The 13825-nt window shown below is 41.3% G+C and overlaps 1 protein-coding gene across 1 annotated transcript in view; it reads left to right on the top strand.

Moving 5' to 3' along the window:
* LOC308308381 (immunoglobulin superfamily DCC subclass member 3-like) overlaps nucleotides 1–13825 on the top strand; it is a gene marked incomplete at both ends in the record, with an annotated part of 73459 nt that overhangs the window by 17386 nt on the left and 42248 nt on the right. The window contains 3 exons of the mRNA XM_080753804.1: nucleotides 3237–3291; nucleotides 5888–5905; nucleotides 12940–12957. Of these exons, the coding sequence (XP_080609930.1) occupies nucleotides 3237–3291; nucleotides 5888–5905; nucleotides 12940–12957 (91 nt within the window). The remainder of the gene's footprint in view (nucleotides 1–3236; nucleotides 3292–5887; nucleotides 5906–12939; nucleotides 12958–13825) is intronic.

Raw genomic sequence — 13825 nt, 5'->3', positions numbered from 1 at the left:
CAAATCGCTACACAGTATCTCTACACTCATGTCATCAACATGGATCTGTCCCATAGAGCGCCACCATCAGGCTGATTTTTTCAAACACATTTTTGGACACTGCTCCTACAAATTTTGCCCTCAAATCACGCAAATCGGTACACACTTGCTCTACACTTATCTCATCAACATGGATCTGTCCCATTTAGCGCCACCTTCAGGCTGATTTTTTAAAACACATTTCTGGACACTACTCTTACAGATTTTGCCCTAAAATCACGCAAATCGCTACACAGTATGTCTACACTCATTTCATCAACATGGATCTGTCCCATATAGCGCCGCCATCAGGCACATTTTTTCAAACACATTTTTGGACACTGCTCCTACACATTTTGGCCTAAAATCACGCTGCGACCTGGCGGTCGCTTATCTCCCGATTAGGGAGTCCAGTTGTCTGTCTGTCTGTCTGTCTGTCTGTCTGTCTGTCTGTCAGTCACACAGACATCACACGTCACACTTTTGCCCTGCTCATATCTCTGCAACCGTTGCCCCGATCCATGCCAAGTTTTGCACACACAGTCCTTGCCTGCCAAACTACAACCTCCACCCATGAATTCTCACATGGCCCTCTTCTAGCGCCACCATGAGGCCGATTATTGCCAAACACATTTCTGGACACTGCTCCTACAAATTTTGCCCTAAAATCACGCAAATCGGTACACACTTGCTCTACACTCATGTCATCAACATGGATCTGTCCCATCTAGCGCCACCTTCAGGGCGATTTTTTCAAACGCATTTTTAGACACTACTCCTACAGACTTTGCCCTATAATCACGCAAATCGCTACACAGTATGTCTACACTCATGTCATCAACATGGATCTGTCCCATATAGCGCCACCATCAGGCCGTTTTTTTCAAACACATTTTTGGACACTGCTCCTACACATTTTGCTCTAAAATCACGCTGCGACCTGACAGTCGCTTATCTCCCGATTAGGGAGTCTTACTGGTAAATAACAGTCTCAATAGTGTGATTAAGACATGGCCAGAGAGCCAGACTAATATCTTGTTTGTTTTCAGGTGAGGTTGAACTGGAATTGAAAATTAGGACTTGCGTGCAAGATTTTGGGTGTTATAACGCCTCATTGAACTTTGGCTTCTCGGCCTACACCAAGTGCTGCCAAACTGACCTCTGCAATGACCCATATCCCACACGTAAGTATCTACAGTACATGATAAACATGTGGTCTCTTCTATTGTATATTTTGTATAAACACAATAATCACTGTACTGTACAACTGTGAATGGGAACAGCACAGTCTGCTGTTGGTTTAGATGTAACTGATTAAGATTATTCACTGTATATGATTAATTCAGTTCGGGTTGGATTTATTATAGATTAATGTGCACGCACGCATGCACACACACACACGCACACGCACACACGCACACGCACACACACGCACGCACGCACGCACGCACGCACACACACACACACACACACACACACACACACACAAAACAGGTTAAAATGTATGTTATTAATTACCCTCACCCAGTGGTCGATCATCTATATAACATTCAAACAACATTTAACCCTTACAGCTCCTGTCAACCCTTCTCCCACTGGTCTGAAGTGCTACACTTGCAAAGACGACAAATGCATCAACATGGCAATACTGCAATGTACTGGGGATCAGGATCGCTGCCTCTCTGTAAAAGGTAAAATAAGCTAATTAAATGTATACTGTATGACTGCCTCTCCTTTTACCTACTGTATGTCAAATTCCCCAGCTCAGAAGAATGTTAACATTTCTCGACTTTCTAGAAAAAAAAACTGTTTGCATATAAAGACATGACAGTACTGTTCAGATACACGGTCTAGTAATAGGATTTACAGTTTTTCACGATTGTTAACACAAAAATCTAAAATTCAGCACAATTTTCACAACCTTCACTTCATGTACCTATAGCTTGACCTGATTTGGCACTATACTTCACACTCGCTTTTCATGCATTAGACTCGGATTTTCTTTCTTTACACTTCAATTTTTGGTTGTTGCACACAAGCATCAACCTATAACACACAGATGTCAATTACAATTCACCTTGTTGTCGAAACACTACAATGTTGAGTTGTTGCACACACTTCTCATGTAAAATCTCAAAGTATCAACACACAACACACAACTATTCAAAACTCTACACATTCAAGTCTGATGTCAATTACACAAGCACCTTGTTGTCTAAACACTAGACACAATGTTCAGTTGTTGCACAACTGAACATTGAGACAGGAACCAGAGGCATGATATGGGCACAAAATACAAAAATGAATTGAAATACAAAGATACAAATACCAGGATATTGTCACCAGGATAGTATCTTGGTGACACTATCCTGGTCAATATTAGACCAAGTACTGACCAAGTATTTAGATTTCTTTCAAAATCCTTTTTTTATATTTTGTGCCCATCTCTGTCCGGAGGCATGATGCCTAAATCTACTGTAAATCATGTACCCAAATAAAACCTTTTGGATGGATATTTGTGTGCAGTTTTATGTTTGACTATATCAAAAAAGTAGGCCAACACTGAGTCATTTTACAAAAGGAGAAATAGCTCATACTCCAGAGTCAATGTCATTCATATGATGTGTTCCAATTCAATGGTGTGTTTTCAATTTTGCACTCCAGTGTGCTGTAAATGCTTGGTAGTGTGCAGCAAATGCTTAGTTGTGTGTACTGAGGTATGTGTCATTTGAAAATATGGCGTGTGTACCAAATGAAAACACAAGTCCATTTTGTGAACACAGTTAAGTGATTTGATGGCAAAGTGATCATCTTGGGAAGGGAGTGTGAGGTTTAGCATTTTGTGTGTGAGGTTTTCAGTTTTGTGTGTGCAGTTTTGAAAAAGCCGTTAGTGTAGTGAAAAATGTGTGTTAACAATCGTGAAAAACTGTAAAGTATACATTCCAATAGTATATGCACACAAAACATACCCATACATAAATACATCTACCAATATCTATGTATTGAAAATAACGTATTAACAGAAGAGTGGTTCAAATGTGTTACTTCAGTTTGACAATAACACTTGTTTCTTGAAAGAGCTAAGGCTGATATTGTCTATGGAAGCCTAAAAGCAAAAGTCAAATCACAATACACTGGGGACAGGCTGGTTGGAGACAATTTTAGATGAGGTTATTAGTTAACAATTAGGTTTGCAGTAATGTGTTTTGTGTTCACAGGAGAATTCCAGGGTATAGATATGCTGTGGAAGGGCTGCGGCTCCAAGAGCTTAAGGTGTGAGTTTGGGTCCACAACACTTATCATTCCTGGAATCGCTGAAATCACTGACAGTAGATGCTGTGAAGGTGACTTGTGTAACGGTGCCACAAGAACTACTGTTAGCATATTGTTCCTGGTAACGCCAGTACTGTTAGCTTCCTGGTAACACCAGTACTGTTAGCATCTTGTTCCTGGTAACACCAGCACTGTTAGCATCTTTTTACTGGTAACTCTATAACTCAACTTTCATACAATCAACTCCAATTTGATGAGTGTCAGTTAAACCTATCACCATCAAAATGTGAACGCTATTAATAAGGATCATAATATTTACTGTAATCACAAGTAGCCTAGATTTACTAAACACCATTAAATGAGTCTCACTAACAAAAACTAGCAAGGTAGTGTCTACTTTTTGTTTGTTTACCCTACATTTTTTCTTTTTTTTTTTAAGATGATTTTTTGTGGGGGCTTTTATACCTTTATTGATAGGACAGTAGAATTACAGGAAATGGGGAGAGAGAGGGGGAGTGACATGCAGCAAAGGTCCTCAGGAACGCGACTCGAGCCCGGGACACACTGTCAGGCATCAGAGCATACAGTATGTATGCGACTGGACCACCCATTTGTTATGGGTGTTGTCTCTCTTGAGTTGGCTTATACCAGGGATCCTTTAAAGGACCAAGGGTTCATATTTTAGATAGTCATTAGAGAAAATACAATATGAGTGTTTTGTTTGAATGTTTTCATTTCTTTCTTTCTATCGTTTTAGTTATTTTAACAATTTTGATTTGCATGCATTTCCCCGGGTTGGGGGCATGAATGCAAGTGGATAAATATGTATTTTTAGACACAATAAGCTCTTTCCCAAGATGCACCGCAATCTTTCATGGGCAGATGTGACTTATGGGGGCCGGTGTAAATAGTAACAATGAAATTGCTGGCTTACTGTGTCTAAAAAGACATATTTAGCCACTTTATCCTGCACCCACTGAAATCAAAATACTAAAATCGCTAAAACAATAGAAAGCAGTAAATGAAACCATTTTAACTCTCGTCTTTTCTTTTCTCGTACCATCTATGAACCCTTAAGCTGGCCGCACACTAGCCGATAATCGGGCTATTTAATTACCCTCCCGACAATCGGGCTGCGTCCGACTGAAATGGGCCCGACTATCGGGCATAAATGTCTTCTAGCGTGAGGGCTCACGGATTCAATCTGAGCACCGCCGAGTGGCTCGGAGGGCGATCTGGACCAGCCCGACTCTTTTCAAACATGTTTGATATTTTTCTGGGATCCCTCGTCTGGAACAGCAGCGGGTGACCAAGAGAAAGACAGCTGCTGATCGACAGATCTCTCTCTCTCTTTTTCTCTCTCTCCATCTCTCCCTCCCTCTCTCTCTCACTCACACACATGTACAGGCGCGCGCACGCAGCCACGCACACACTTTTCATACCGTCCACATCCATCCGCCCAGGTTGTATCATGATTGCTTGCGATGGGAATTAAAACTCAACACAGGTTTGTTTTATATCAGCAGAAATAGTCATGTAGCGAACATATGAATACTGAATATGGATACAGTATTAATAGATCGTAATATTAAAAATAATATTTCATAAAACAAATTATGAAACATAATTTTTCTATCACGCTATTGTGAGTTCTCGCTATTGTGAGAACTCACTCGTACTCACTCGCTATTGTGAGTTCTAAGCGTGAGTTCTTGGCAGAGTTGCAATAAATGTTCATTACTGTGCATACATACTGCAAAATATGAATATTTACGAAAAATGACAAATTCCCTTATCAATAATGCTCATTTATTAAAAAGGAAAAAGGCATATAATAATTCATAGAAACAACCATAAATGGAGTAAAGGATAAAAGGTCAAAATTAGGTTAAAAACCCAAAAGCATGTGCGTTAAAGTATGCTGTGAAAAAGACAGATCTACAAGCAGAACTGGTCAGATGGGTACATCCTAATAAAAGGGAATAAAAGAAATAAAGTCAAACAACATCAATAAAACATATCTCCCCTACACTGCACTACACACTGTAATGGTTGCCACTTGACACGAGAAACTGCTTGCCTGCAAACATCTGATTTCGGCGCGTCCGTTAGCGTGTTGTAGATGAAGAGTGTGGCTGCTAGCCTAGCAGCCTAGCAGGATGGGGAGAGGAGAAAAGGAGGAGGATTAGAGCTGGATGGTGACCATGTGGTGTTGCGTCGTGTAGCTGCTAGCATGGTAGCAAGGCGTCGGCCCATGCGGCTTCCATGTGCTGAGTGGCGGTGGCCATCTTGGAGTTGGTGGAGCAGGGCGTCGACGTGCTTCCCTCTCTGGGCAGGAGAGAAGAGGCTGGAAGTTGAGGCGTGCTGCTGGAATAGAGCTGGAGGTATCTTTGAGGGTTTTCACCCAAGTCTGGTGTCTTTGCCGTCGATGGAGTGAGAGAGCGCTGGCTCCAATCCCACTAGTCGAGAGAGTCTGTCAGAGAGGCAGGGTAACTTGCCCGGCCGCTGGTGAGAGTCTGGCAGGGGACGTGTGTCGACCCTGTGTAGATGAGGCCACAGAGGACAATGCGTGTCCCACTCTGTGATCTCTTTGCAGGAGAGACAGCGAGAGGATGTGAGTCCAACTCTCGAGTCCCTGCTGGTTGAGCGCGAAGCTGAGCTCACAGACAGAGGACCTGAGTCGACTCTGCTATGAGTTTGGTAGGAGTCTTGGAAGAACTGAGCAGAGAGAAGGTGCAGGAGACCGAAGTCTGATCCTGCCTCCCTGCTTGTCTGAACTCAAGTCAATGGGGAACTGCCTGGTCCTGAAAGGTCCAGGCTTTTAATGGGAGGCGGACCCTTTTAGTCTGTAGGACCGCAATGGGAGGAGGCAGAAGTGTCTGTGTTCTTTGAACAAAAATGAAAACTAAATTCTATGATAGAGTTCTAAGGAACATTCATTTCCTACATCTGACCAGAAATGTGTAATCATCATTAATATGCACTTGTACAGATACCAAACATCATTGCTTCAAATTGTGTAGAGAGTACATGATGATAAAAGTCAAATAAAGAAAGAAAAACATATTTGTACTCGTTAAATTCAAAGTATAGTTGATGTACATCATATGGCAATACCACCATATATTTGAATGTTATAAATGTCATTTCATTGAGAAGTTATCATCACATTCCATGTTTTTCCATTGGTTGTCTTCAGTCAGTGAGAGACTGAATAGTGCATGGCAGAGGAAACCCATGTTGGCATGATTTCTTATCTCTAGGTAAACATTCCAAGGGGCAATAAAAGTCTCCCCTTCCACTGAAAAGTATGGGGGTTGGTTTAGCCAAGGAGTTCCTTGTTCCTCTAAAAGGAAAAGAGAGTCTCTCCCTTGTGTTCAGGTCATAACACAAAAGGTGTACATTATGATTTATTAATATATAAATCATACTTCTGTTGTCCGTGACTGATCCAGGATCATCATTACAAGTCCCCCCTGTGTCATCAAGGTCAGACGAAACGGAATGTTGAAGTCACAGAGTTTTGATGACACAAAAGATGAGAGCAGGATTTAGGACACAGAAGTCGTAGCAGTTATATACACATGTCAAATGGCAACTCTTATTATTTTTTTACTAATCTGATCTAGTGACAATGGATACGACTGATCGAAAGACAGTATTTTTATCATGAATTGACAGTTCTCGGAGAGGGCATTAGGACAGTCATAAACACATTGCATGAAAACCATAAATCAGAACAAAAAGTAAAAACTCCTAAACATGCATTACAAGAATACACAGTTCACAAGGCGGCTTCTGGGTCACCTAATGAAGTGGACCTAATAGCTCACACAAGTCGAAAGTTGATTAAGCATATGGTGTACACTTGAAAACATCCATTAGGACAATATCAATTAAGATTTTGAATAATTTACAAACTATCTAAATATATGTGAGGAGGTGTAACTTTGTGACTTAGATTTGAGAGCTAGTAAGTTTTCCAACGAGTACCCTCACAGGTCTCTGTTTTTGTGTACCAGATTGACATGAAAAGCATCATTTCTTAACACAAAGATATTCCATCCGTTTTTCTTTTCTACCACGGCTTGCTGGAATATATACATACAGTATACCTTTTGGCTTGGTTACACAAGAGCAGAGAAACAAAAACGCTATTTCTCTCAAAGAAGAGTTTGGCTGGTTGTACGCTAGACTAAATCCTGATTTACTTTGAAGATAAGGAAATGGATTATGTGTTAGCCTGGATAATAATTAATTACTTCCTGTTTAAAGACAACCAATTATAACTCATTCTTTGTTAGAAGTACAGTTTGAGGTACGTATAAGAAATAAGCAGGCACCCCCCTTAGGCAACTGTGTCGCATGAGTGGGGAGACAACAATTCTATATACAGTATGGTAGCTGAGTTGGATAAACAATACTACAAGTTTGAATTAGTCCAGTTCCTGTTGACTGAACAACCATGCAATACTGTCAGTGTAAATCACCTTCATTAGGGCAAAGAGGAGAAAACACACTTAAAGTTGGGTGGAGTTACAGTGTAACTTGGTAGTAACATGCTGTTAGTCCACCTAGGATTAGTAAAATGTTCAAGCACACAAACAGAAAATGTTCATTGTCATATAATGACATTGGAGGTTAGTTAGGTGAGACACAAAAGTACTTGTTAAGCGTCTGGGGAGAGGCCCATGACTTTTGTGTAACCTGATCTACCATTTATGAACACATTTGGCTGTTGACTCTTTATTATTTCACTAGATTAATGAGCTGCACAGAGAAATATTTGTGATCAAAAAAAGTTTTAAATTTTTGAAAAATACGGTATATGCACTCACCCCCCTCATGTTACACATGGCACACAAACTACTGTGAAAATGTGTCATGTGAAACATGCATAAGAATTATCGCCGTGTTTGGCTTAACTCTAGGAGGCATAGTACGAGTTCGGAGACATAGTGTCCCTCCAATTCTCACGGGCTGGGCCTGATTTTCGTCTCTCATCATATCTACGGGCTTTTCTTTGGCGCCGAGACTCCAATGGGAGATCCTTTACAAATTCAGGGCTCTTACATGCTCTACTCGAGACACTTCTTGAGGGTGGGTCACATGATGAGTCCCGACTAGACCGACTGTGGTCGTACTGTCTGGGCTGCCATTTATCGATTTGGGTGTCGTCAGGGACACAGAATGCACTCTGAGTCTGAGGTTCGTTGCATTCTCTTTTGGAAGCTTCACGCGCCAGATTGCGTAGCTCTGTGGCACACAAACTGTTCAAATCAATACCAATACCTAAGTGTCTTTTAATAGATGGATGTAGATTTTGTAGGAACAACTCCTTGAAATATACATTTTTCTCCATACCAGGAAGGTTTCGATGACCAAAATAGGCAATCCTCAAACGGCTATAAAATCGGTCCACATCCTCACCTCTGTTTTGACAGACGCGCACGGCAGATGACAGGCCTTCTAATGCTCGATAATCTGCAAACTCGTCGATTATTGCTTCACACAGAACAGGCCAGTTAGCTCTAACTTTGTCACTCTGTCGCCTGACAAAACCTGTTACCTCTTGGTTTGCGGTGAGATAAATCAATTTAACCTTGGTATTTGCATCAACGTTGTCGAAGTTATTCAAGGCTAAATTGTGGTTTATCTCCTCCAGGTAAATGTGGGCATCTTTAGCGTCGCCAGGCTTAGGATCAAAATAATTGATGCCTTGTACAACTAAGGATAAATCAGTATTACCCAGTGGTTGTGGCGGCAGGTTGCCCTTGCTTTGAAGTAGGGCATCCTGTGGCTGGCCTGGGCCACATGCATTCAATGTGTCATGGCCCTGGTTATGGGCATATGGTTCAAGGGCAGGTTGCTTGACCACTGGAGGCATGGTCTGAAAAGACGGTAACATGGTGGGCAAGACAATTGAGGCATGTCCATGGACATGGTTATCAGCCTGAGCGGTTTGACCAACTGCAGGAGGCTGATGTTGTGTCACAGGGTAGTGACTGGAGCTAGGTGGCTCTAAGGGGGTTTGCCGTCGTAAAATCGGTGGTGCCTGGCCACCCTGCTGTGACTGTGAGGCTGCAGGGAGATTTCCCTGTGCCTTCTGCAGAATAGAGGGAGAAACACTCAGTGCATGGCACTGTGTTTGTTCCTGGGGTGGCTGGGTAACTCCCATGGCCTGGTAATTGTCATAGCTAGGTTGACCTGAGAGTGCTTGGACTCTGATGACAAGGTCATTGACCTTTTCAACCAAGTCATCCTCGCTGATACAGTTACCTTGCTCTAGACACTCAGTTCTCTTTTGCAATTGGCTGACACTATCTTGTGTTATTTGCAATTTCACACTATTAAGTGTGGAGTTTTCTGCAATGCACACTTTTAGTTCAACGACTGTGTCTTGTAATTTACAAATTTGCTGTTTGGCCAAAGTTAGCTCAACATTTTCCTGGATTTTTGCTTGCTCTAGTCCTGTATTAATCTTCTGTAGCATTATTACAAAACTATTTGCAACATTCAGCGTGGCTGTCTGTTGTTGTGCTGCCTCCCTGGCTGTATCAAGCATGGCAGCTTGCTCCGTTATGCGGAGTCGCGCAACTTTCAGAACGGCCTTATGTTGGTCTAATTCGGCTCTTAGCTGTTTGTTAGCCTGTAGAACATATGCAGTCTGTTCCATGTCGGTTTGACATTGAGACATTTGTACTGGTGTGACTAGTTGGCATGGAACAGTTGGACTGATACAGTCATCTTGAACTGCCCATAAGGTCATTAACTGACCAAAAATGTCCGGGTAGCCGGATAATTTGGAGGATTTAGTCATCTTGCTCTTTCTATATAGTCAGAATAAAGAAATTTGTGAGTAAGCAAGATTCTAATTGTGACTTGGCCTGTGTTAAAAGGCAGTCAGTCTTTTTCTCAAAAGTGAGATGGCAAAAATAGTTAAATGTTCTATATATAGTGCACCAACCTGTTTAATACTACTTTAATGACTTGGGAAACTAGTTTTGTTTGAAAGCAACACTGTGTCTAGTTTAATTTAGAACTTACGTTGATAGTACTTTGTAGGGTCACACACTTATTTAAAGTCTACAAGTTATATCATCGAAGTATACCCAATATGATATGTACAATTTGTTTGTGAACTGCCCTGGAATTAAGATAACTTTTAGAATTTAAAATGTGTTTAAAATATTCTTCTCTAATTCAATCGGTTGTAGTTTACTACAAAAGTTAATTCAAATTCAAATTTGTGTATAATTTCCAAAGTTGAAGAATTTCACTTAAACCATTTAATTCCTTAAAAGTTACACAATTGCAAATTGAGAGGTTTGCTTTGAGTATGGGCTGTTCCAGCTAAAACAAATTAAAGGTAATTTTAGTTCAATTAAGTTGGCTAGTACTTTAATTAGGTGTGGTTATCGCAACATAGAACACATACATATATTTGACACTGAAATGAATCATCACTATGGGAGGTAAAAGACAAAGACAGGATGTTTACACAGTAAACATATAGCCTACAACAGGTTAGTCTTAGATTAGAAGTGAGTTAGAAACTAAACCCAACTAAAAGTGTATAAATCTTTAAAATAACATTAGCCCTTTGCTATGAAAATGTCTTACACTGTTAAAGCATGGACCAGTCACTTACAAGAGACTTACAGACTTTTGACAGGTCAGCAGGATCACTGGCTGTGTGTCCCTGGTTTACGACCTGTCGGTTTTGTGTGTGCGCGTGTGGGTGAATCTAGGGGCTGCCCCCACAGAGAGACTGACATGCACCAACGCACCTACACACCTACACACTTTGTGGAGAGGTGCTTTAGACTATAAATGTAGTTTAGATTACTGCTACGTGTCACTAAAAGTTATAAAAGGAGAACACATCTGTTACTATCCAATTATAAACCTTTTCAGGTCACAGTTTCACTTCTACCTACCAATTTAGTGCAGTATACTTATTGGTAGTTAATGGTTATACTAAAGATTAGTGATTACCTATTTTTTTACTCTACAGGGAGTGAACATCTGTATTTCAAACTTCCTCACTTTAGGAGAGGGACATCCAAGGGGTTACAAGGGTATTTGACCTTGTTTCACATGAAGGGAGACCTTCATGGATTTAAATTCGCTCTGTTAGATCGCTAATCCTACCAGGCTACCATCAATTAGGCTCTCGACTCTAGAAGCAAAATGGGCACAAGTTTGAACACCAAACCCTCAACTTGAAAACACCAACATGTATTCTGCAGTTTAGCCAGCAGATGTCGCCAAATTGGACTCTCTAAAATGTCCTTGGGGACTAAATTACCAGATCAATGTATTCTGCAATTTGACCACCAGATGCCGCTAAAGTGCATTCTCCAAATATCCCTGAGGGTCAGGTCAGAAAGGGGTGTGGTTAGTCACACGACACTTCCTTTCTGTCCTGCGACACAGGGAAATTAGGCTTTTGGAGGGAAGACCTATTTTAGACCAAAAATCTATTTTTTTAAAAAAAATATGAAATTTATGAATTTTCATAAATTCATATTTACAGTATGTACAGTAATAGAACAAGACTCTGCCCCACGTTGGGCGCCAAATATGTAGCGAACATATGAATACTGAATATGGATACAGTATTAATAGATCGTAATATTAAAAATAATATTTCATAAAACAAATTATGAAACATAATTTTTCTATCACGCTATTGTGAGTTCTCGCTATTGTGAGAACTCACTCGTACTCACTCGCTATTGTGAGTTCTAAGCGTGAGTTCTTGGCAGAGTTGCAATAAATGTTCATTACTGTGCATACATACTGCAAAATATGAATATTTACGAAAAATGACAAATTCCCTTATCAATAATGCTCATTTATTAAAAAGGAAAAAGGCATATAATAATTCATAGAAACAACCATAAATGGAGTAAAGGATAAAAGGTCAAAATTAGGTTAAAAACCCAAAAGCATGTGCGTTAAAGTATGCTGTGAAAAAGACAGATCTACAAGCAGAACTGGTCAGATGGGTACATCCTAATAAAAGGGAATAAAAGAAATAAAGTCAAACAACATCAATAAAACATATCTCCCCTACACTGCACTACACACTGTAATGGTTGCCACTTGACACGAGAAACTGCTTGCCTGCAAACATCTGATTTCGGCGCGTCCGTTAGCGTGTTGTAGATGAAGAGTGTGGCTGCTAGCCTAGCAGCCTAGCAGGATGGGGAGAGGAGAAAAGGAGGAGGATTAGAGCTGGATGGTGACCATGTGGTGTTGCGTCGTGTAGCTGCTAGCATGGTAGCAAGGCGTCGGCCCATGCGGCTTCCATGTGCTGAGTGGCGGTGGCCATCTTGGAGTTGGTGGAGCAGGGCGTCGACGTGCTTCCCTCTCTGGGCAGGAGAGAAGAGGCTGGAAGTTGAGGCGTGCTGCTGGAATAGAGCTGGAGGTATCTTTGAGGGTTTTCACCCAAGTCTGGTGTCTTTGCCGTCGATGGAGTGAGAGAGCGCTGGCTCCAATCCCACTAGTCGAGAGAGTCTGTCAGAGAGGCAGGGTAACTTGCCCGGCCGCTGGTGAGAGTCTGGCAGGGGACGTGTGTCGACCCTGTGTAGATGAGGCCACAGAGGACAATGCGTGTCCCACTCTGTGATCTCTTTGCAGGAGAGACAGCGAGAGGATGTGAGTCCAACTCTCGAGTCCCTGCTGGTTGAGCGCGAAGCTGAGCTCACAGACAGAGGACCTGAGTCGACTCTGCTATGAGTTTGGTAGGAGTCTTGGAAGAACTGAGCAGAGAGAAGGTGCAGGAGACCGAAGTCTGATCCTGCCTCCCTGCTTGTCTGAACTCAAGTCAATGGGGAACTGCCTGGTCCTGAAAGGTCCAGGCTTTTAATGGGAGGCGGACCCTTTTAGTCTGTAGGACCGCAATGGGAGGAGGCAGAAGTGTCTGTGTTCTTTGAACAAAAATGAAAACTAAATTCTATGATAGAGTTCTAAGGAACATTCATTTCCTACATCTGACCAGAAATGTGTAATCATCATTAATATGCACTTGTACAGATACCAAACATCATTGCTTCAAATTGTGTAGAGAGTACATGATGATAAAAGTCAAATAAAGAAAGAAAAACATATTTGTACTCGTTAAATTCAAAGTATAGTTGATGTACATCATATGGCAATACCACCATATATTTGAATGTTATAAATGTCATTTCATTGAGAAGTTATCATCACATTCCATGTTTTTCCATTGGTTGTCTTCAGTCAGTGAGAGACTGAATAGTGCATGGCAGAGGAAACCCATGTTGGCATGATTTCTTATCTCTAGGTAAACATTCCAAGGGGCAATAAAAGTCTCCCCTTCCACTGAAAAGTATGGGGGTTGGTTTAGCCAAGGAGTTCCTTGTTCCTCTAAAAGGAAAAGAGAGTCTCTCCCTTGTGTTCAGGTCATAACACAAAAGGTGTACATTATGATTTATTAATATATAAATCATACTTCTGTTGTCCGTGACTGATCCAGGATCATCATTACAGTCACTACCAGACA

Source organism: Nannobrachium achirus, assembly GCF_963921795.1.
Source record: "Nannobrachium achirus genome assembly, chromosome: 2".
NCBI lineage: Eukaryota > Metazoa > Chordata > Actinopteri > Myctophiformes > Myctophidae > Nannobrachium > Nannobrachium achirus.
The sequence above is the reverse complement of the archived record's forward strand: the minus strand, read 5'-3'. Positions and strand labels throughout refer to the sequence as shown.